The sequence below is a fragment of the Tachyglossus aculeatus genome (genome assembly GCF_015852505.1).
Source record: "Tachyglossus aculeatus isolate mTacAcu1 chromosome 12 unlocalized genomic scaffold, mTacAcu1.pri SUPER_6_unloc_3, whole genome shotgun sequence".
NCBI classification, from domain to species: domain Eukaryota; kingdom Metazoa; phylum Chordata; class Mammalia; order Monotremata; family Tachyglossidae; genus Tachyglossus; species Tachyglossus aculeatus.
The window spans coordinates 8,039,709-8,064,399 of record NW_024044830.1 but is presented as its reverse complement, the minus strand read 5'-3'; the positions used below and the strand labels follow the sequence as shown (position 1 = coordinate 8,064,399).

Below are 24,691 nucleotides of genomic sequence, written 5' to 3'. Positions count from 1 at the left end.
CAGGCTCTAAAGACCGGGGGTAGTGAAATCAATTCAGGAGGTGTTTTGCAGAAAGCCGATTTCTCCTTTTCCACCTCGAATAATCCTGATTCACTCTCAATTAAAAAGTCTTGAAGGCCTGAAGTGTTAAGCACCAAGTGCCAGGAACTGTTTTAAGTGTTGGGGTAGGTGGCGAGTAATCAGGTGGGACCCAATCCCTGTCCCATATGGGCCTCAGCTTCTCAATCCCCATCTGATAGATGGGGGAAGTGAGGCCCAGAGAAGTGTAGTGATTTGCCCAGGGTCACCCTGCAGACAAATAGAGGTGATGGGATTAGAACCCGCTTTCTGTCCACAGGGCCATGCTGCTTTTCTACTGCAGTTGAGGCCCTCGAGACCGATCTGGGTTGAGCCTGATCGTCCCCACATCTTCCCAAGCCTGACTACCACAACTTCACACTCTCGCTCCCCGTTCCTCTTCCCAACCACGAGAAGGGTGATGGACACCATCCAGATCCCCACAGTGGTCAGAAGCTCTCAGACAGCGGGACAGATGGAAGACACGGCCCTGTCGCAGAAAGATGACTGCATTTAATAGACTGAGATGCTGAATGACATCAGATGCTGTACTACGGAAGGAATTGACTGATTCCCCCGAGCACAAGCAGTGCTCTGGTCCATCTGCAGGTCAGGGTTCTGCACTTTAGGGGGCCTTGGGCCTATTCGGCCCAGGGCCCGGGAAGATGTCCTTAGGACGATTCTGAAGTGGAGAGGGGTGAGGGCCGCGGCTCAGCAGGGTGGAGAAGCCCACCCACAGGCGTGAGAGACCCTCGGGGAAGAACGGTTTGGTGTTTCCCGGCCAGGCAGAGTTCTGCTTCTTCCCTCTCCCGCAGGCATCTCTCAGCAGACCCCTGGAGCCTACTCCAATGCCCGATGTTTGGCAATTGACCTGATCCACATCTGTAACCTCCTGGGCACAGCCTTCCGTGTCATCTGTGTGCCCTTGCTGGTCCATGCTGGGCCCGGATTCGAAGCTCTAAGGCCATGGGACTCGGGAGGGGCCGGGGCCTTCGCTGCCATGGTAGGCACGAGGGGCCTGCTCTGGCCTTGGCTGGTGTCCATCTGCCCACTCTGGACTGCTGTAGGGTTCCCGGCAGGGCCTTCAGGCCTGTGAAGGGGTAGCGATGAATTAACAGGGTGGAAATCCAATCCATCTGGCCCCACATTCTCTGGGCCCGGGGCCCCAGTGCTTTTTCTTCCAGGTCTGTCCCGGTCCTGGGATTCCTGGGAATGGTGGCCGGCCAGTGATTTCTCTGGATCATTTGCCGTTGGGGTAGGCTCTCCAGACATCTCCCCCTGAGCCCGATCAGTGGCAATGATCAGGGCCGGCCGGCCCTCCGGTCTCTCAGTAGGCTGGGTCGGCCCCGTTGGAGATGCTAGGCCGGGTGTACTCAGGTGACATATTAAAGGGAGACCGGAGAGGAAAGTCGTGTGCTTCAGCATTAAGGCCGATTCCAGGGCCTTCAGGGACTCCTCCGACAGGCCACCTAGATTGGTGAGTTTTTCCCGGGGCTCCTGTGGTCTGGAGCTCCAGCTCAACTCCGGGGATGACTGGGCCTTCCGGTCATGCTCCTTAATGACCCTCCATGCTTTCTGGGGTCTTGGTTCAAAAGCACTTGGAGGCAAGGACTTTGGCAAGGCAGGGGCCGGTTGTCTGGTGATGGAGAGAGCTTGGGGCCCAGTTTTGGAGGAAGAGCCCGTTGGCAGGTGGCCCTGGTGTCCCTCCCACTGTACACCAGGGAGATGATCACCCCGTTCCTGTGTGGTGGGGGCCGTTGGGCCACCCGTTCCTCCGGGGCCTTCTCTCGCCCACCCAGGAGCCTCGGGGTGTGGCCGCCGTCGGGTCCGAAGACACTGGGGACGTGGTCCGTGACGACCGACACCCTGTGGCCCGAGTTCCCAGTGGGTGGAAGCACCGCAGTATGCCCAGAGCTCTCTTTGCCAAGAGAACGGGCCTCTGCATCGGGTTTGAGGGCCACCCGCTCTCCCGTCTTGGGCTCGAACTTCTTCTGGCCCTCAAGACTAGGGCTCTCGGGTAATCCCCATCCGGGAATGTTGGCACCAACTCTCTCCCTCCTCTCTTCTAGAGAACTGGGCATGTGGCAGTGGTTTGACCCGAGTGCTCCTCTGTGCAGGGGCCCCGGGACGCCGTGGCTATTGGGGATGAGGAGAGGGGCCCAATAGGGGTGCAAGATCTTGGAAGGCGTAGCCTCGAGATCGATCCAACTCTCAGACGGTGTCGGCTCCACGACCCGGAGGACTTTCTCTGGTGGGTCCGCTGAGTCCGCTGGGCCCGAGAGTGGGAAGCCTGGCTCCTGCAGCTGTTGAAACTTCTCCTCCAGCTGAGGTAGTTGAGGCCCTTTGTTCTTTTGCAGAGGTAGGGCCCCTGTATCACGGACCCCTTTGTTTGAGGTGAGGTTTGAGCCGGTCTTCCAGGGAAGGTGAGTTCTTGACTCCAGGCCTCCGTGTAAAGATGGACTGGGGAGAGTCACTATCTTCTTGCCAGCAGGGAGCGGTGACTGTGTGGAGCAGGAAGTGCTGTCCTCCATTAACACACCCTGGGCTTTTTGATTGAGGCACCAGCAGATGGTGCAATCCGATTCCTCAGAGACTGTGTCCATGTCACACCTGTGAAAGAACAGCCACTCGTTACAGCTGAGGGAATCAAACTCCTGCCACTGAGGGCTTTCACGCCCTGGGACTTCAGTAACTGGCTCTTGATGACACTCTTTTCTCTAGGGATCACCACCCCTGATTCACATCCCCTCGACCACCAGGCCAAGCCGGGAGCCACAGCCAATTGGACGATGACTGGGATTCGAACGACATTGAGGTGGCCAGAGCCACGAGCACTAGGAACTAGGATCTGAGCAGCCAAAGGGCAATTGTCCAGTGGCGAGCAGCAGGAGGAGAGAATGTGGCGTCGTCATGAGTCAGACCATCCATAGATGAAATTCCCTTCCCCAGACAACTTTTGGGAGAAGACAAACCCGTCTTTGCATGAGCAGAGGAGGGGGACTCCAGGAGAAAGAGTCCAGGCTTGGGAATCAGGAGACCTGCATTCTAAACCAGCTCTGATGATTGCTTACTGCCTGACCTCAGGCAAGTCACTTAACTTCTCTGCGCCTCAGTTTGTTCATTTCTAAAAGGGAGGTTAAGGACCTCATCTCTCTCTTTATTAGACTGTTTGCTCCACGTGGGACAGTGACTGTGTCTGATATTATTCACGTATATTTACTCCAGTACAATACTTTGCACACTGGGGTCTAACAATTATTGTTATTGTTATGATTATGATGATTATCCCTGTCAAATCAGCATCAGGACATTCTACCAGCTGATCCTCCTGGCCTGTTGGCCCTGTTAGTCCTGTTACTGTTTATATTTCTTCTCCTTTGGATTGTATATATTCTTTCATCTCCTTAAATGGGGTCCCAGTTCCACCCCAGGACGCCTCTCTCTCTATCGGGTCTATCTGCAGTCACTCCACCATCCCAGTGTCAAGGAACCGAGGGATCCCTTAGACCGTGAATGAGAAGGGATCCCCAAACCTGATGCATGGAGATCTGGAGGACAAGCTCCTCCCTCTTAGGGAGAACTGAGACCTGAGCTTCTGTTGGTTTACAAGCCATGCCCAGATATCACAACACGTGATATCACAACAGACCAAGAGGTCTGCCCCCCACATCTGATCTGGTCATCCCCCAACAATACCATAACACCTATTTTGTCATTGCCGCACCCCTCCCGCACCATTTCCCACACCCCACCACTGGCTCCCTCTTCCCTGAGTCCCTGTCTTCTACCCTGGGTTTTTTCGAGGTCTAGGCAAAGGCCCAGGGACCAGGAAAAAAATGAATGGATTACCTTTTTAGGAGATGCAGAATATCTTTTAGATTTTGGTCGCAAATCTCCAACATCTTCCACACTAGATACCAAATGAATGGGTTACTTGGAGTTCCTGGAGAAGTGTGGGTTCTTCTTCTTCCTGCTATTTGGACCTGGGGTACAACTGAGGGGCTCTACCTCTCCACCCTCTAGGTCCTGCTAGGTAAACCCTGAGGGAGGATGGAACGATAGCACCCTGAGAAAAGTTGTCACCTGCATCCTCCCCCTGGCCCATGTCCTAAGATCATTAGGGACACCAATAAAGCTTGGCTCTGTTCTAGGACTCTGGGACTGAAAAGGTCTGGAGCCTTTTAGACTCGGGTGCTCTGCCGAGGAAGCAGCCTAGCCTAGTGGATAGGGTACGGGTATGGGATTCAGAAGAATATGGGTTCTAGTCCTGACTCTGCCACCTATTTTTTTTATAATGTCATTTGTTAAGTGGTTACTATATGTCAAACACGGTTCTAAACTTTGGGACACAGTCCCTGTCCCAGGTGGGCCTCACAGTTCTGTCTCTGTAGGAGATAGAATAGGTATCCGCATTTTACAGTTGAGGAAACTGAGACTCAGAGCAGCGAAGCTACTTGCCTAAGCTCACAAAACAGACAAGTGGCAGAGCTGAAATTAGAACTCAGGTCCTTCTGACTCCCGGGCCCTTGCTCTATACATTCAGCAATATTGGCTCTCATTTTCTAGTCTTGTCTTCATTTTCCTGTGCCTCAAGTTACTTTATCTGCAAGATGAGGACTAAGATTGAGGGGCCCATGTGGGACACTTGGTATACAGGATTCCTATCTTGAATCTCGCTCAGTGCTTAGAACGGTGCCTGGTATGTAGCAATTAAAAATGTCATTAGAAAAAATATTGGGAGAGGAGGCCCTGGAATTCTGGCGTTCAGAAGTGGAGATGGGAGCATGGACAACAGGAGGGAAGGCCAGGATGGTACCTTCATCCGGTGCATCCTCCAGCTGGGAATTGGGATCACGCTGATAAAGAAAAGGGGCAACATGATTAGCAGAGGTTTGGGCTGGTCTCCAATGTCTCTGTTAGACCGGAACACAAAAATCCTTTACTCACTTTCGTTCCCTTCTCCCGGCTCCCAACCCTTCCTTGCTGTGCTTGTCCCTTCTTTGCCCTCGATCTTCTCATCATGAGAAGGGGGTCTTGGCCCATGGCTCTGGTTCTATTCTAGGCGATCTGAGGTAGGTCAGCAAGGAGACTGAGAGTGGGAGCAGACTTGGACTGGAGGAGGAAGAGCCTGACAGACAAAACTCCAGAGAGCCTGTCTCCAGCACAAGCAACTCCCAAGGCCCATCCCAAAGACCCCTGAGATCTGCAGACGCCCTGGGCAATTAATCAATCGATGGGTTTTTTTTGAGTGCTTACTGTTTTCAGAGCACTATAGTAAGTGCCTGGGAGAGTACTTAATAACCGGATGAGTGGGCATGTTCTCTGCCCATATCGAGCTTCCAGTTTAGAGAGCTCACAGCAGAGAATGGGGCCATGGTCTCACTTGGGGCTCTGGACACCCGCCTCATGGTGGATTGAGGGTGGCTGGTTGAGGGGGAGAGGTGGGGGTTCTGGAGAAAGCTGACTGCGGAGGTTACACTTCCTGAAAGGCCCTACCCACCCTCGGTACTTGTAGGCAAGGGGCATCACATCGGGGTCCTTACCACATCATTGTTTTTTTCTTTCTTCATCATCAATTCCAGGTGGCCCCACTGGCTCTCCCAGAGAAGCAGTACCAGGAAGATGATGATGAATCCCTCGTCGGGGAGAGGCCACTGAAGACCCCATAGTATGGCAAGGATTGGGAACAGGAGAGCTTCCAGGATGTCCCACATTGTCCTTCCTGGACCTGCCCGATCCTGTGTCTGGGTCTGGGCAGAGACAAGCTCCTCACCGAGCCCCCAGAGCCGGGTCATAAAGACAGTTGCGTCATAGAGGGAGGGCCCATCTTGGCCCTTGGGGGTGAGGAGGAAAGGGAGCCGGAGGCGGGGCGGGGGGGGCAGGCTCCTGGAGTGACTTTAGCAGGGGAGAGAGAAGGGGCAATTTCAATGGCGGAAGGCGACTCTTTTTTCGGAGGGCCTGGTTCCAGGGAGGGAGGAAGCAGGAAGCAGTGGCGTGTGTGTGTGTGTGTGTGTGTGTGTGTGTGTGTGTGTGTGTGTGTGTGTGTGTGTGTGTGATTCCTTTGGTCTCTCCTTCTCTCTGTCTCTCTCTCTCTCTCTCTCTCTCTCTCTAACTCTGGCTCTGTCTCTGTCTCTGTCCAACTCTTGTTCTGGCTCCTCCATCTCCACCGAGCAAGGCACTGTGGTAACAGCAACCTTTGTTCCTAACACCAAGCGTTCCCAATTCCAGCATGCTCCAGGTACACAGGGCTTGTGATAAAAGGTGTTTCCTTGCTTTCTCTGATTCCTCCATCTCCACCATGACTTTATGCTGATTTTGTGAACTTGTTTCTACTGTGTTTTAATGTCTTATCACTCCTAATGTGTTGGTCTACAGTTCCTTCTCCACACTTAAGCACTTGAATTGTGAGCCCCCAAAGGTACAGGGACCATGTGTAATTCTCACCTGGGTAGTCTCTCCCATTTCTTAATACAGCATAGTAAGTGCTTAATAAATATAATTACTACTACTACTACTACTACTACTACTACTACTACTACTACTATTACTACCACTAGTACTACCACTACCACTACTATTACTCCCTTTCCCAAGGATAAAAAGTCGATGAGGGGCACTCTGTAGATCTTGGTATACCTAGAAAAACTCCAAAACAGCCTCAGGGAGGAAATACTTTGGGTTTGATGCTTGTTTTTAATATGTCAGGTTTATTCTATTCCGTCAATACAAATTAGCCCTACCTCCCCTGCAATTGTTGCAATTGTCCTGTCTAGTATGGGGATGAAACTTGATTTACTATTTACTTTTTTTGCTTCTTTGGAACAGGAATAAACCTTATTTGTATATACTGGGGTCAACTCGAGCTACGAAAGTTTTATGTGAAAACCACAGTGAAGCACTCCTCTTCCTCAGATGAAATGAAATATGAACCTTTGACACACTGCCAACTAAACTGGGAAAATAGCTAACATTTTACAATTTTGTTTCAAAAGAATAAACAAGGCTGTGAATTTTTCTACAAGAAGATCGTTTAAAGCAGGAAGATTAAAATAGCTTTTGTTGCGAGACATTTTGTTATAATTAGAGTAATTCAACTTCTATATTCCAATTTAAAGCAGCCACAGTTTTGCCTGAGAGGTGAAATACAGACAATACAGACTGAAAAAAAAAAAGTTTAAGTGGGATGTTTGTTGGTAACTAGAAACTTTTGGGGTTTGGTAACTTTGCCATCTCTTTGATGGAACTCTTCTTTCTGCTCGAAAATTTGTAGTTTGATTGCAAAGTGAATAATAATAATAATAATAATAATAATAATAACAATAATAACGGCATTTGTTAAGCGCTTACTATAAGCAAAGCACTGTTCTAACTGCTGGGGAGGTACAAGGTGATCAGGTTGTCCCACGGGGGGCTCACAGTCTTAATCCCCATTTTACAGATAAGGTAACTGGGGCCTAGAGAAGTTAAATGACTTGCCCAAATTCACACAGCTGACAATTGGTGAAGCCGGGATTTGAACCCATGACCTCTGACTCCAAAGCCCGTGCTCTTTCCACTTAGCCATGCTGCTTCTCTAAGTTACTATTTTATTAATTTAGGCAAAAAAATATATTTGGAAACTCCACCACTTAACTCCATCAGAATTCAATCACTGTCACAAAAGCAGGTTAGTTTTACTTTCATCATTTATAAATAATGTCCTTATTTAACATCTTCCACTCCATTCATTACTCGGCAGAACTTGATATATAGTAAGGGGTTCTGGAGGCTATTCTTATTCATAGACCATAGCACACAGTTAAGTGCTAGATAAACACCATCCATTTGATTTATGCCGCCTGTGCTTCATTATGATAATAATAATAATAGTATTTGTTAAGTATTTCTAAATGCTGGGGGAAGATACATGGTAATCCGGTTGTCCCACGTGGGGCTCACAATCTGCATTTTACAGATGAGTGAACTGAGGCACAGACAAGCAACGTGACCTGCCCAAAGTCACACAGCTGACAGGTGGTGGGGCCAGGATTAGAACCCATGACCTCCGACTTCCAAACCCATGCTCTTTTCACTAAGCCATGCTGCTTCTCTTATGAATGCCATACTTTCCCAAATGCATGTTAAGAAACAACATATGGTATTGTGGTGTAGTCCCACTTTGGGGAAGTGGAAGGGTTCTTTTTAAGGAGAAACAGGAGGTTTCAACTTGAATGTTTTTAGTATATACGAACAAAACATAGTATAAACAAACAAATTAAGAAAAATGTGAATGTGGGAAATTCCATTAGAGATATTAAAAATCAAGCTACTGGGAGAAGAGATAACATGAGGCAAAGATATTTTTCCTCAGGTGTCAGAAGAAAATGAACTCTCCAAAGCCCCAGACGGGACACCGAGGGAAAATATATGGGGGAGATTGAGGAAAAGCCCCTAGAAAACCAATATAGTAAGTGACATGGGAATATTGGAATACCATGATCGAGTGACGGGAAGGAACAGTCTGGCAGGAGTCCACAGGGGCAGAGGCGTCAGAGGCAAATCTTATTCTGGATTATGGATCAACACTGCATTCTTTTTTTATGGTATTTGTTAAACACATACTATGTGCCAGGTAGTGTGCCAGGTAGTGTACTAAGCACAGGGGTAGATACACATTCATCAAGTTGACACGGTCCGTGATCCACGTGGGGCTCACAGACCTAATCCCCATTTTACAGATGAGGTACCTGAGGCCCAGAGAAGTTAAGTGACTTGCCAAGGTCACATAGCAGCATAGAGAAGCAGAGTGGCTCAGTGGAAAGAGCACGGGCTTTGGAGTCAGAGGTCATGGGTTCAAACCCCGGCTCCGCCAATTGTCAGCTGTGTGACTTTGGGCAAGTTACTTAACTTCTCTGTGCCTCAGTTCTCACATCTTTAAAATGGGGATTAAGACTGTGAGCCCCGTGGGACAACTTGATCACCTTGTAACCTCCCCAGAGCTTAGAACAGTGCTTTGCACATAGTAAGCGCTTAATAAATGCCATTATTACTATTATTATTATTGTTATTATTATTTTATTATTATTGCAGACAGGTGGCAGAGCTGGGATGAGAACCCAGGTCTTTCTTACTCCCAGGCCTGTGTTCTACCGATTAAGCACTCCATGTTTAGTGTGCCTTTTGCAGGCCTGGGACTTTGTTTTCCTATCTTGCTTTCAGTTATGGACTGATTCCTGGTATGTATATATATATATATATATATATATATAATATCTAGTAATATTACTAGGTTACTAGTAATATTACCAATATCTAGTAATATTAGTAGCAATTAGTACAATAGTACTAATATTAGTAATATTAGTAGCAATTAGTAGCAATAGTACATATAGTGAATATATATATATTACTGTGTGGAAAGCACTGTACTAAGCGCTTGGGAAGCACAAGTCGGCAACCTATAGAGACGGTTCCTACCCATGTATATACATATATATTTAGAGAGAGAGAGCTCACCTCTTCCAGGAGGCCTTCCCAGACTGAGCCCCCTCCTTCCTCTCCCCCTCCTCCCCCCTCCATCCCCCACCTTACCTCTTTCCCCTCCCCACAGCACATGTACATATGTATATATGTTTGTACGTATTTACTACTCTATTTTATTTGTACATATTTATTCTATTTCTTTTATTTTGTTAATATATTTTGTTTTGTTCTCTGTCTCCCCCTTCTAGACTGTAAGCCCACTGTTGGGTAGGGACCGTCTCTATATGTTGCCAACTTGTACTTCCCAAGTGCTTAGTACAGTGGTCTGCACACAGTAAGCACTGAATAAATACGATTGAATGAATGAATGAATGAGAGAGAGAGAGAGAGACAGAGAGACAGAACATGAATACTCAGTGCTTTTTAAAATGATTCAATGAAAACAAACTGCCTCAGGAAATGAAATAATTTTAAAACCACGTTTCATGGATGTCCAACTGGTACCATAAACTCAACATGTCCAAAACTGAACGTCCCATCATCTTCCCCAAATCCTCTTGTCATTTAATTTTCCCATCACAGTGGGCCACCAGCCTTCCCATGTCTCTAACCTTGGCATTATCCTTCCTTGGTAATATTCTTTACTCCTTACTCTCTTTCAATCTTTTGTGATCATGAGATTACAAAGTAAGCACTCAATTTAATACTATCGATTAATGAGATGCTAGACTGTGTAAGCTGTGTAAGCAGGGGATGCGTCCACTAATTCTGCTGTATTGCACTCTGGAAAGCACTTAGCACAGTGCTTTGCACATAGTAAGCACTCAGTAAATACGACTGATTGATTGATTGATTGATTGATTGATCGATTTACTTGGGACACGCAATCTGCAAATGTTAGGCATTGCTTTTAAGTTTTCTCATCCCATGTGTCCCAGTGACTTTCCTCCAGAAATCATTGTGGGCAGGAAATGTTTTCACTGACACTGTTATACTGGACTCTCTACTCCCTTCTGTGTCATCTATGCACTTGGACCTGTGACCTTCGGACATTTGATATTTGGACCACCCCCAACCCCACCACACTTATGTACATATCTTTAAATTACATATTATAAATTCCTTATTTATTCATACTATTGTCTGTCTCCCCACCAGACTGCAGGCTCATTATGGGAAGGGAACGTTTCTACTAATTCATTCAATGTATTTATTGAATGCTTACTGTGTGCAGAGCACTGTACTAAGCGCTTGGGAAGCACAAGTCGGCAACGTATAGAGACGGTTCCTACCCAGAAAAGGCCTCAAAGTCTAGAAATAGCTAATTCTGCTACATTGTACTCTCCCAAATACTTAGAACAGTGCTCAATGAATATCACCGATTGATTGGACATAAAATCAAACTCTGGCCCTGAAATTGCCCCCAACAATTACATTATCTGATGGTGGTGGTCCTGAGGTAAATTTCACTAAGCTTTGTAAAATTATTCTTTTTCTTCATTTCAGTTCATCGTTGTGGAGGCATAAGTGTTTATGAAAGGGGCCGATCTCTGTTGTTTCAGGGTGTGTGGGAGGGATCATTAAATAGACAACTCTACCTCTGGAAAGGTTTGGAAGGTCTTATATTGGTAATTGTTTGATTGGAAATTCAACCCCTACTTATAGGTGTCTCTCTGAAGAGGGATGGTCTCTCCCAAAGAGGGTGATTCCAGCATCTACAACAGGTAGTTTAATCTCGCTTAGTGGTACAATATTGACTCCATATCTGGCCAGTTCAGGCAGTAGCAGAAATAGTATTCTTAGTAGTAGTAGTAGTAGTTACTGTAGTGCTGGTGGTGATGGTGGTATTGCTAGCATTTTTTGAATACCTACTTGGTACGGGACACTCCACTAGATACTTGGAAAATATAAATAATGATGATGATAATAATAGTAATACGGTATTTGTTACCTCTTTACTATTTGTCAAGCACTGTACTGAGAGCTGGGGTAAATAATCAGGTTGGACACAGTCCTTTTCTGCGAGATTACAGCCCAAGTATAACGGAAGAGAACAGTTAATCCCTATTTGAGTGATGAGGAAATTGAGCCACAGAGAAGTTAAGTGATTTACCCAAGATCACACAGTAGGCAAGTGGCATAGATGGGATTAGAACTCAGGTACTCTTGAGTCCTAGGCCATGGCTCTTTCCACCCCCTTGCTTCCAGCCCACAAGAAGCTCAAACACTGACAAGGAGACAAACATAAAAAACATATTTACAAATAGATTAAGTAGAATAAATAATTGAGTACACAAATGTTGAAGGGATGATAATGCTCAGGAGCTGGAAAATTAATCAAGGAAAGCTTCCTGGAGAAGGAATGATTTTAGGAGGGCTTTGACTGTAGGAAGAATTATAGTCTGATTGACATTTGTTGAGGAGGGGTTTCCAAGCTGGGGAGACCAATTCCTTTTAAGGTTCACTCACTTGGCGTTTCTTTCACCTCTCAAATGTGAGTGTCCTGCAAGATTCTGCTCTAGGCTCTCTGCTCATTGTGCTGCTCTCTTGCTTTCTCTCTCTCTCTCTCTTTCTCTCTCGTTTTTTCTTTCTCTATCCCTGAGCTCATCTACTCCCATGGCTCTGGTCTTGAATCCTACTCACAAGACCACAATTCCTTCTGCCATCTGGACATTTCACTTTGGATGTCTTGCCTCCTCTTGAAACTCAACATGTCTAAAACTGAATGATCTTCTTCCTTCCTAAACACACTCCTCCTCCTAAACGTCCCCAGCTCTGTCGATAGCACTAGCATCTCCTCTCGTGACCCCACCTCCCCTTCTAATTATCACACTATCTCCTTCCCGTTGCTCCCCGTGGTTTCGGGGGCAACGCTCGGGTTCTTACCCTCTCCGGGTCTTCGGACGTCTCCGGACGCGGCCCGCGCGTTCATACCAGGAAGAGTCAGCCAGAGGTTCAAAGCTTGGTTGCCGTTTATTTGCTATCAGCGGTTACATGGTTGAAAGAGAGAGAGAGAGAGAGAGAGAGAGAGAGAGGGAGAGAGGCGAGATAGAGAGAGGGAAAGAGCACGCGCGTGCGTGCCCCCCCTTTGTCTTGTTCGTCTCTTATACCCCCCATTGCCCGGGGGCAGGGTTTTCTCGGGGGATGGCGTATCGAGGCTTTGACCGCCCTCCAGCCACTAGCCTAACAACAGCTCTGTCCAGTCACGAAGGGTTTGCTCTGGCTCGCCCCCAGCCACCCATTGCCAACCATCGCTGGCTGCGGATATGGCCTTGAGGTTGCCTCCGAGCCTTGCAGGTGCAAGCTTGTTTTTCTTGCCCTGGTCTCTTTATCTCCTGTTGTTGAGTCTGTTTGGCCTTGAGCCGTTGGGTACGGTTTGTGTGCACATACTGCCTGTCTCATCGCCTTCCCCCGCTCCCTACGTGTCCCCCTCCCGTTATGGCGGGGACCGCTAAGGGCGTCCGCGCAATGGGAGCATCTCGACCTTAATCTCGCGGACCACCCGGGCAACAATGGAGCAAAAGAGATGAAGGAGGCACGGGAGGCACATGAGCAAAACCAAAACCCCCTTTTGATCCTTCCGAGGCCCATGGCCACCGGGAGGATCACATACGACCCTCCTCGGGATAACAAAGGTCTTCCGCAAAGCCGGCGCCTAAAGTAAAAGATAAGGAAAAGACAAAAACATCCAGGCAAAAAGAAAAGATAGAAAAATCCAACAGAAAAATTCAAGCACAACTGAGCACACACAACAATCCAGGCACAACTGAGCACACACAACAATCCCCCTCCTCAGAGAAACACAGCGTCCAGTTGGCGCTGCATGTCTGTGACTTCAGCTTTGGACAAGGGTGTGGTCGGGGTTTGTAGAAGCATCAGGGTAGATGAAGCACATCAGAGGAAGGCCTTCAGGAGCTGAAAAACACAGCACAGCAAAAAACCAAACCAGCGGCAAGACACACAAATAAGCAACCAGACAAAATCTCACAGGACCGAGGCCTATCCAGTAGACAGTGGATGGCTCAGAATCTTGAGAGTCAGCAGAAACCGACGGGGGAGTACAATCAGGAGGTGAAGCATCAAAAATGGCTGGCTTCACCTGGGAGTGATGGATCCATGAGGGGCGCTCGGCAACACAAACTGCAGAAAAGGAAGACAAGAGAACCTGGAAGGGCCCCTCCCAGGATGGCTTAAGTGAACCGTTGCCGACCATGCGCTTAACCCAAACCCAATCTCCAGCGATGAACGGATGCAGATGATCGGTGAGAGGGGTGCGCTGACGGAGGATTCCAGCAGCCTGCAGCTCAGCTAGAATTCCCTGGAGAGACAAAACATAGGCTCGCAGGGCATCATCGCCCTGGTATGGTGCATGTAAAGAACATTCAATTCCAAGTGGTCGATTCATTCAGTCATTCATTCATTCAATCGTATTTATTGAGCGCTGTGTACAGAGCACTGTACTAAGCGCTTGGGAAGTCCAAGTTGGCAACATATAGAGACAGGTCGATAAATTTCAGATAGAACAGACTCAGTAAAATGTGATCCTTGATCAGAATCAATAACAGCAGGTGGCCCAAACCTGGGAATGACCTCCCGCTAGAGACATTTCACCACCGTAAGAGCAGTTGCTCGGGAGGAAGGGAAAGCCTCCATCCACCTAGTCGGGTGATCAACAATGACTAGTAAATACCGGAAACGACCAGCCCTCGGAAGTGTCACAAAATCAACCTGCAAACCCTCAAAAGGGGAATAGACCCAAGGGCGTCCCCCGCAAGGGAACCCGATAACCAGGGTGAGCACTGAAGCTCTGGCAAGTAGCACAACTGGCTGTGACACATTTGGCAACAGGATGGATACCTGGGGCAAACCAAACTCGAAGAACTGTGGCTGCCAAGGCATCTGCACCAAAGTGAGTCTCCTGGTGAAGACCCAGACAAACTGGTCGCAGTGCAGCAGCGGGCAAAATAGGGCGTCCATCAGGGACCCAAAAGAGTCCGTCCCGTTCCAGTGCCTCATATTGAAAGGCTTCTACAGTCTCGGGAGTCCAGTCCAGGGGCTCTGGGGAAGTAATTTTTAGGAGCTCAAAAAGGGGTCTGGTTAACAACCCAAATTCTGGAATCCAAGCTCGACAAAACCCAGCCGCACCAAAAAAACCTCTCAGGGCCCGCTTAGTAGTGGGGCGAGGCATGCATTGAATAAGGCTCACTCGCTTGGGGGCGATTGCTCTTTCTCCCGCCCGCAACATGAACCCAAGATATTTTACCTGGGGCTGACACCACTGCCGTTTCTCGCGACTAACTTTAAGACCAAGCTGATGCAAACATGCTAGGACCTGGAGGGAACCTGACCGACACAGATCCTTCGTGTCCCCAGCAATAAGGATATCATCCATATACTGGAACATACTGATCCCTTCGGGTAATATGAGGGGAGAGAAGGCTCTGCACAAGTCTCTCGAAAAGATAGTTGGGGAGTGAACAAAACCCTGGGGAAGCCTCGTCCAGGTTAGTTGACGACCTTCCCAGGTAAAGGCAAAAATGTACTGGCTCTCACAGGACACCGGGATAGTAAAGAAAGCACCAGTTAGATCAATCCAAGTAAAACAGGTTGCTTTGGGGCTCACAGAGCTAATTACTGCCATGGGACTTGGAACCACAGCATGCAGAAGCAAAACGTAAAAGTTAATTGCACGCAAGTCCTGGACTAACCGATAAGACACAGGGAAGCCCAGTTTTCGCACAGGCAACACAGGAGTATTACAGGAAGACTGACATTCGACTAAAATTCCCTCGTGTCTCTTCTCTTTCTCCTTCATACACACTTACTCTAACCTTCATGCACATACAATTTCCTTCAGAGGCAATCTCTCCACCCATCATTCGCCCTCATGGGACACCTGCTTCGCAGAGTGTAGATGCCTCAGCAGACAATTTCCTTCAACTGCAATTGCTTCACCTTCTCTTTTCTTTCTCCTTTTCCCTCCTTCTTCCCTTATACACATACAATTCTTTTAACCATCGTCTCCTCTCTCACTAAGATGAGTGAAAAGTCAGCGGAGGTTTCCCCTTCATTCTGGGCCATCCCATGAAAGGAGTCCCAAGTAGTAGGTTTCCGGCCCAATTCTTGGATGGCAGCTAGGAGAGTCTGCTGCCCTTGAAAGGCTGCATGGAGGATACCTTGTATAAGGAAGTCCACGTCCGTTAGCTCCCCCGGGTGGGAGTCTTCATAGGCCATCATCTGTTCCCCAATAACGTCCCACCGCTCCTCCGTGATCCCGGAATCAAATATCCACGGGGAGGTCATAGTTATCTTCCCTATAAATTCCCTTATTGTTTTCAGCTCAATCTTTACCCCCTTACTTCTCAAAATCTTGTAACAGTGCCGGGTGTACAATTCCTTATCTTCTGGCTTATATATGGGCAACGATCGTGCCGTCCCCATCTTCCCGCCTGACCTTTAGCTACCTGGCCTACGGGGCACTCTCCCTGGTCTTCCCAAATGGGGGTATCCGAGTCCACGTTGGGCGCCACTCGTTGCTCCCCGTGGTTTCGGGGGCAACGCTCGGGTTCTTACCCTCTCCGGGTCTTCGGACGTCTCCGGACGCGGCCCGCGCGTTCATACCAGGAAGAGTCAGCCAGAGGTTCAAAGCTTGGTTGCCGTTTATTTGCTATCAGCGGTTACATGGTTGAAAGAGAGAGAGAGAGCGAGAGAGAGAGAGAGGGAGAGAGGCGAGATAGAGAGAGGGAGAGAGCACGCGCGTGCGTGCCCCCCCTTTGTCTTGTTCGTCTCTTATACCCCCCATTGCCCGGGGGCAGGGTTTTCTCGGGGGATGGCATATCGAGGCTTTGACCGCCCTCCAGCCACTAGCCTAACAACAGCTCTGTCCAGTCACGAAGGGTTTGCTCTGGCTCGCCCCCAGCCACCCATTGCCAACCATCGCTGGCTGCGGATATGGCCTTGAGGTTGCCTCCGAGCCTTGCAGGTGCAAGCTTGTTTTTCTTGCCCTGGTCTCTTTATCTCCTGTTGTTGAGTCTGTTTGGCCTTGAGCCGTTGGGTACGGTTTGTGTGCACATACTGCCTGTCTCATCGCCTTCCCCCGCTCCCTACGCCTTCCTACCATTCTTTTCCAAACTCCTTGAACGAGTCGTCTACACCTGCTGCCTCGAATTCCTCAATGCCAACTCTCTCCTCGACCCCCTCCAATCTGGCTTCTGTCCCCTACATTCCACAGAAACCACCCTCTCAAAGGTCACCAATAACCTCCTGCTTGCCAGATCCAACGGCTCCTACTCTTCCCTAATCCTACTCGACCTCTCAGCTGCCTTCAACACTGTGGACCACCCCCTTCTCCTCAACACGCTATCCAACCTTGGCTTCACAGACTCCGTCCTCTCTGGTTCTCCTCTTATCTCTCTGGCCGTTCATTGTCAGTCTCCTTTGCGGGCTCCTCCACCCCCTCACATCCCCTTACTGTTCTCTATCTCGGTCCCCTTCTGTTCTCTATCTACACTCACTCCCTTGGTGAACTCATTCATTCTCACGGCTTCAACTATCATCTCTACGCTGATGACACCCAAATCTACATCTCTGCCCCTGCTCTCTCTCCCTCCCTTCAGGCTCGTGTCTCCTCCTGCCTTCAGGACATCTCCATCTGGCTGTCTGCCCGCCATCTAAAACTCAATATGTCCAAAACTAAACTCCTTACCTTCCCTCCAAAAATCTGCCCTCTCCCAGACTTTCTCATCATTGAAGACTGCACTACCATCCTTCCCGTCTCACAAGCCTGCAACCTTGGTGTCATCTTCGACTCTGCTCTCGTCCACCCCTCACATCCAATCCGTCACCAAAACCGGCTGGTCTCACCTCCGCAATATCGCCAAGATCGGCCCTTTCCTCTCCATCCAAACTGCTACCTTGCTGGTTCAATCTCTCATCCTATCCCGACTGGATTACTGGTGCAGTCTTCTCTGATCTCTGATCTCCCATCCTCCTTTCTCTCCCCACTTCAGTCTATACTTCACGGTGCTTCCCGGATCATCTTTGTGCAGAAACTCTCTGGGGATGTCACTCCCCTCCTAAATAATCTCCAGTGGCTACCAGGCAACCTACGCATCAGGCAAAAACTCCTCCCTCTCGGCTTCAAGGCTCTCCATCTCCTCGCCCCCTCCTACCTCACCTCCCTTCTTTCCTTCTACAGCCCAGCCCTCACTCTCCGCTCCTCTGACGCTAACCTCTTCACTATGCCTCGTTCTCACCTGTCCCGCCGTCGACCCCCGGCCCACACCCTCCCCCTGGTCTGGAATGCCCTCCTTCTGCACATCCACCAAGCTAGCCCTCTTCCTCCCTTCAAAGCCCTATTGAGAGCTCACCTCCTCCAGGGGGCCTTCCCAGACTGAGCCCCCTCCTTCCTCTCCCCCTCCCCACCCCCCGCCCTACCTCCTTCCCCTCCCCACAGAACCTGTATATACGTTTGTACAGTTTTATGACTCTATTTATTTTACTTGTACATATTTACTATTCTATTTATTTTGTTAATGATGTGCATCTAACTTTATTTCTATTCATTCTGATGACGACACCTGTCCACATGCTTTGTTTTGTTGTCTGTTTCCCCCGTCTAGACTGAGAGGTCGTTGTTGGGTAGGGACCGTCTCTATATGTTGCCAACCTGTACTTCCCAAGCGCTTAGTACAGTGCTCTGCACGCAGTAAGTGCTCAGTAAATACGATTGAATGAATCTGCCCTGCCCTAGAGGATGGCATCCTCAACTCCTCCCTGACTATTATTACTACCAGGAATAATTATGGTAATAATAATAATGGCACTTGTAGGTGCTTACTTTTTGACAAGCTCTGTTCTCAGTCCTGGGGTAAAGACAAATTCATCAGATTGGACACAGTTCCTGTCCCACATGGGGCTCACACTATTAATCACACTACAGATGGGATCCCTGAGGCACAGAAAAGTTTAGTGACTTACCCAAGTTCACACAGCAGACACGTGGTGGAGCTGGGATTAGAACTCAGGTTCTTCTGACTCCCAGGCCCGAGCTGAATCTATCCTGATTTTGCATTCATTTTACTGCTAAATCGTGGTCGATCTTCCTACATAATAATAATGCTGTTACTATCATTATTATTCCTCTCCAGCTAAGCAGATACTCTCCTGACCAAAGTTCTTGTCATATCATAGACTATTGTCTAACCCCTTTCACCAGTTTCCCCACTCCACGCTAGCCTACATGCTGATTCACAAATCATGTTCTTGAACCATTGCTCAAAATATATCTCTCCTCTCCTCAAATCCCTCCACTGGTTTTCCATTTCCCTCCACATCAATTAAAACTGCTCACAAATGGTTTTCCCTTATTTCCCAACAATAGATAAACAATGAATCCCCAACTGGAGTAATTCATATTTCCTAGACAGTAATTCATATTTCCTAGACAAAATCTTTAGGTAAAATTGTGGCATGCTGGAAACTGGCCAAGAAAAAGTAAGAACAGAGTTTTCTGATGTCAAAGGGCTGCTGCTTTCTTACTCTTAGTTCAATCACTTTGTCCGGAGAAATGCAACTGCTTTATGATTTTAAAAAGGCTCAGATAAACCTGGCATACAGTACTGCTTAACGTACATAATGTAGCTCGACATTTGAGGAAAAACTCATGGGGCATCAATATCGTTGCATCTCGGGGAGAAAAGTTTGGTTATAAAAATCACATTTTGTTGCCAAAGTTCTCTGAGCATGCTCTTTGCTTCCAACAACCATCTCTAATATACTCCCATCACATCAAGGGTTTTGCATTTTATGGCCTGGTTGATTTACTTTGTCCCAAATCTCTTCTTGTACCTCCTTCGTGGCTAGAGGAGCCTCCTTAGGCCTAATATTTCTGGTTCTGAATTGGGCTGAACTGTGCCAAGTAGAAGGTTTGCATCCAGAAGGACAATGAACATTACCTTGAACACAATATTAACTTGAAATGCAATTAAAAATGGTAATGTCAGCAGAGAGGAAAACTGAGCCCCAACAAATTACCATTCAGTTCTGAGGCATCCACGTTAATGTTGCAGTATATAATCTAGGTGCTTTGCCCTTGACATGAGTAGCCCTTATTTCTGTGTCATGGATCCTGAGTTGTTAGAGGAACTATCCATATTGGTCCTGATGAGGGGAATCTGGTAATCGCCAGCTTAGAAATGGAAGCTGAAGCCACAGGAAGAAAAGACTTCACCATGGGAATGAGAACCGATGTGTCAGTGGACAGAGTCCAGGTCTGGAAGTCAGAAGGACATGGTTGCAATCCTGTCTCTGCCACTTGTGTGTTGTGTGACTTTAGACAGTCACTCACTTCTCTGTGACTCAGTTCCTTCTTCTATAAAGTGAAGATTAAGTCTGAGTCCCATGTTGGACAGGGACTATATCCAATCTGATTAGCTTGCATATGCCCCAGCACTTTAGTACGGTCCCCAGCACTGTTTCTTTCCAAACTCGTAGAGCGAGTCATCTACACACGCTGCCTCGAATTCCTCAACTCCAACTCTCTCCTGGACCCCCTCCAATCTGGATTCTGTCTCCTACACTCCACTGAAACTGCCCTCTAAAAGGTCACCAGTGACCTCCTTCTTGACAGATCCAATGGCTCCTACTCTATCCTAATCCTCCACGACCTCTCAGCTGCGGTCAACACTGTGGACCATCCCCTTCTGCTCAACACGCTATCCAACCTTGGCTTCACAGACTCCGTCCTCTTCTGGTTCTCCTCTTATGTCTCCGGCCGTACCTTCTCAGCCTCCTTCGCGGGCTCCTCCTCCCGCTCCCATCCCCTTTCTGTAGGGGTTCCTCAAGGGTCAGCTCTTGGTCCCTTTCTGTTCGCCATTTATACTCATTCCCTTGGTGAACTCATTCGTTCCCATGGCTTCAACTATCATCTCTATGCAGATGACACCCAAATCTCCATCTCCTCCCCTGTTCTCTCTCGCTCCCTCCAGGCTTGTATCTCCTCTTGCATTTAGCACATCTCCACCTGGATGTCATCCCGCTGTCATCCCGCCCCCTAAAACTTAACATGTCCATGACTGAGCTGCTTACCTTCCCTCCCAAACCCTGTCCTCTCTCTGACTGTCCCGTATCTGTGGATGGGATTACCATCCTCCCCGTCTCACAAGCCCACAACCTTGGTGTCTTCCTTGACTCTGCTCTCTCATTCACCCCACACATCCAATCCATTACCAAAATCTGCCGGTCTCACCTTCACAACATTGCCAAGATCTGCCATTTCCTCCCCATCCAAGCAGCTACCTTGTTGGTACAAAGTTTCATCATATCCCTACTGGATTACTGCATCAGCCTCCTTTCTGATCTCCCATCCTCTTGTCTCTCCTGCTTCGGTCTGCTGCCCGGATTATCTTTCTACAGAAATGCTCTGGGCATGTCACTCTCCTCCTCAAAAATCTCCAGTGGTTGCTTATCAACCTTTGCATGAAGCAAAACCTCCTCACTATTGGCTTCAAAGCTCTCCATCACCTTGCCCCCTCCTATCTCACCTTCCTTCTCTCCTTCTACAACCCAGTCTGCACACTCCTCTCCTGTGCGGCTAACCTCGTTAACTGTGCCTCGTTCTCACTTGTCCTGCCCTCCACCCCTGGCCCACGTCCTACCTCTGAACTGGAATGCTCTCCCTCCACACATCGCCAAATTAGCTCTCTTCCTCCCTTCAAAGCCCTCCTGAGAGTGCACCTCCTTCAGGAGGCGTTCCTAGACTGAGAGCCCCCTTTTCCTCTGCTCCTCCTCCCCTCCCCACCGACCCTACTCCCTCCCTCTGCCCTTCCCCTTCCCTTCCCCACTGCACTTGTGCATATTTGTACATATTTATTTGGGTACGGACCCTCTCTATATGGTGCCGACTTGTACTTCCCAAGCGCTTAGTACAGTGCTCTGCATAGTCAGCACTCAATAAATATGATTGAATGAATGAATTACTCTATTTTATTAATGATGTGTATATATCTATAATTCTATTTATCTATTTTGATGCTATTGATGCCTGTCTACTTGTTATGTTTTGTTGTCTATCACCACCTTATAGACTGTGAGCCCGTTGTTGGATGGGAACTGTCTCTACCTGTTGCCGAATTGTACTTTCCAAACATTTAGTACAGTGCTCTGCACACAGTAAGCACTCAATAAATACGATTTAATGAATGAATGAATTAACCAACACCATAAAAGAAAGGAAAATGAAGGGAATCCACAACAGACCCTGAGGGACACCCACCGTTAGGGGGTGAGAGGCAAAGAACCTGTGATAGAGACCAACGTGCAATAGCCAGAAAGGTAGGAGGAGAATGGGGAGAGAACTGCATCAGTAAAACCAACTCTAGAGATTGTTTCTGGGAGGAGGGAAAGATCATCTGTATCAAAGGTTGCAGAGAGGTTGAGGAGGATAAGCATAAAGTAGAAGCTGTGACTCGACCTTGGAGAGTGGTCTCCTGGGAGGGAATAGGTCAGTAACTGGATTATGGAGCATCAGGAAGGGAGTTGGTGGAGGGGAAGAAGAAGCAGCGGGGATTATCTACCCATTCAAGAAGTTTGGGCAGGAGTGGATGGAGGGGATGGGAAGAATCGAGGGCTGAAGAAAGTTTTTTTAGAAGGGAAACTAGACTGTGAGCCCCTTGTGGAATAGGGACTATGTCCAACCTGACTAACTTGCATCTCCCCTGTTCAGACTCCTCAAATGGGAGGTTTACACCCACTGCCTCCACTTCAACTCTTACAGCTACCTTTTTTACCGTCTACAATCCAGCTTCTGCTTCTTCCACTCCACCAAAACTAGGCTCTCCAACGTTATCAAGGACCTCCTCCTTGCTGAGTCAAATGGATTCTACTCCATCCTAATTCTCCCTGAACCTCTCAGCAGTTTTTAATTCCTTGGAACATCCCCTTCTCCTGGAAACAATATGTAATGTTGCTTCTCAGACACTGTTGTATCCAGGTTCTCCTCCTACTTCTCTGCCCAATCCATCTTATCCTCTTTCACCGGCTCTTCCTCTGCCTTCCACTCCTTTACCGTGGTTGTCTCTCAGTGTTCAGTTATAGGTCCCTTTCTATTCTCCATATGAACAAACACCCTTGGGGAGTTCACCCACTTCCACTGTTCAACATTCCACCTCTTCATAAATATAAGTTACTATATTGTTTATTGCAAATTATTATATCATGTCATAAATATAATATATTTTAAATTATTTGTAGATAGATAGAGAGAGAGAGATAGATAGATAGATAGATGATGGATAGATAGATAGATAGATAGATAGATAGATAGATAGATAGATAGATAGATGTCCGTGTCACCCACCAGATTGTAAACTCACTTTTGGGAAGGAATGTGTCCATTAATTCTGTTTTATTGCACTCTCCCAAGTGCTTAGCATAGTGTTCTGCACACAAGTGCCGAAAAATATCATTTATTGATTTTCTGATTGATTACCCAGATGGATTCTAAATCTACCTCACCTCCCCAGACTTGCCCTTCACCAAAATCCTGTCCTGCCCCCAGAATAACAATAATAATAATAATACTAATGGTATTTGATAAGAATTTACTATGTGTCAATGACTGTTTAAAATGCTGGATTAGATACAAGCGAATACGATTGGACACATTTGCTGTCCCAGAGGCGGCTCACAATCTTAATCCCTTTTTTACAGATGAGGTGACTGAGGCACTGAGAAGTGAAGTGAGTTGCTCAAGGTCACACAGCAGACAAGTGGCAGAGAAAGGATTAGAACCCAGTTCCTTCTGATTTCCACACCTGTGCTCTATTCACTAGGTCATACTGCTTCCCACCAGACTATGCTGCTTTCCTTGTTAGATGTCTCTAACGAGAATGTCCCATAGGAACTTCATGCCTAGTGTGGCCCAAAGTGAACTCCTCATCTTCCTCCGCAAATCCTCTCCTCCCTCACCTAGCTTTTCCAGCAGAGGGCTAGCTGATCTCCTTCTGTTCAGTGCATATGCCCCACTAGATTGTAAACTTCTTGAGGAAACAGATCATATCTATAATTTTGAATTGTACTTTCCCAAGTACTTAGCACTGCCTTCTGTAGGTGGTCAGTACATAATATTGGTTAACTGATGGATCAGGGATAGAGGGGCAGTTCATGGTTCTAAGACAGAATAATTCTCTGTGACATCTGTAGCAGCAGACGTTGAGAAGCAGTGGACCTGGGAGGCGAAAGGCCCTGGGTTCTAATCCCAGCTCTACCACTTGCCCACTGTTTGTCCTTAATAATAATAATAATGGCATTTATTAAGTGCTTACTATGTGCAAAGCACTGTTATAAGCGCTGGGGAGGTTAAAAGGTGATCAGGGTGTCCCAGCGGGGGCTCACAGTTTTCATCCCCATTTTACAGATGAGGTAACTGAGGCCCAGAGAAGTGAAGTGACTTGCCCAAAGTCACACAGCTGACAAGTGGCGAGGCCGGGATTTGAACCCATGACCTTTGACTCCAAAGCCCGTGCTCTTTCCACTGAGCCACGCTGCTTCCCTTGGGCAGCTCATTTCAATTCTCTGGACCTCAGTTACCTCATCTGTAAAATGAGGATTAAGACTGTGACAGGAACTGGCTGTGACTGTGACACGAACTAATCCTAAAATTTTCTGTCTACTCCAGCACTTAGAACAGTGCCTCACACATAGTAAGAGTTTAACAAATACCAAAATTCTTCTTCTTCTTATTCTCATTGTTATAACTACACATTTCTCAGACCACTGTTGAGCGTGGCCTTCACTTCCACCATGAAAACCACTAGGGTATTTTTCTCTTTACAAAAGGGTGGTAACTACATAGATTATTTAGGTGGTACAAAGAGTGTTGGACATCCATTGTCCCGCAGAGAGCTAGGGAGATAATTGTCCAAAAAATGTTTTGGAAGGATCATGTGAATGGAAAATGGTTTGGCAACAAAAACATAATTAGAAGTGAAAATCCAGGAAAACGTTCTTTCATGTTCACAGGTTACTTCTTGGGTAATAGAGGAGGTCTGTAATTGTCTCTAATAAACAAGGTATTGCTTCTGGGAAACCTTCTCAAAGTTTCAAATCAATAATAATAATAATAATAATAATAATAATAATAATGGTATTTGTTAAGTGCTTACTATGTGCG

The 24,691-nt window shown here is 47.6% G+C and overlaps 1 protein-coding gene across 1 annotated transcript in view; it reads right to left on the bottom strand.

Annotated features, from left to right (window-relative positions):
- Positions 1 to 1,559: 1,559 nt before the first annotated feature.
- LOC119921608 overlaps positions 1,560 to 24,691 on the bottom strand; it is a 67,096-nt gene continuing 43,964 nt past the window's right edge. The window contains exons 2-5 of the mRNA XM_038741721.1: positions 5,601 to 5,891; positions 4,874 to 4,913; positions 3,907 to 3,967; positions 1,560 to 2,667 (exon numbers count right to left, since the gene is read on the bottom strand). Coding sequence (XP_038597649.1) covers positions 1,575 to 2,667; positions 3,907 to 3,967; positions 4,874 to 4,913; positions 5,601 to 5,891 — 1,485 coding nt within the window. The 3' untranslated portion in view covers positions 1,560 to 1,574. The remainder of the gene's footprint in view (positions 2,668 to 3,906; positions 3,968 to 4,873; positions 4,914 to 5,600; positions 5,892 to 24,691) is intronic.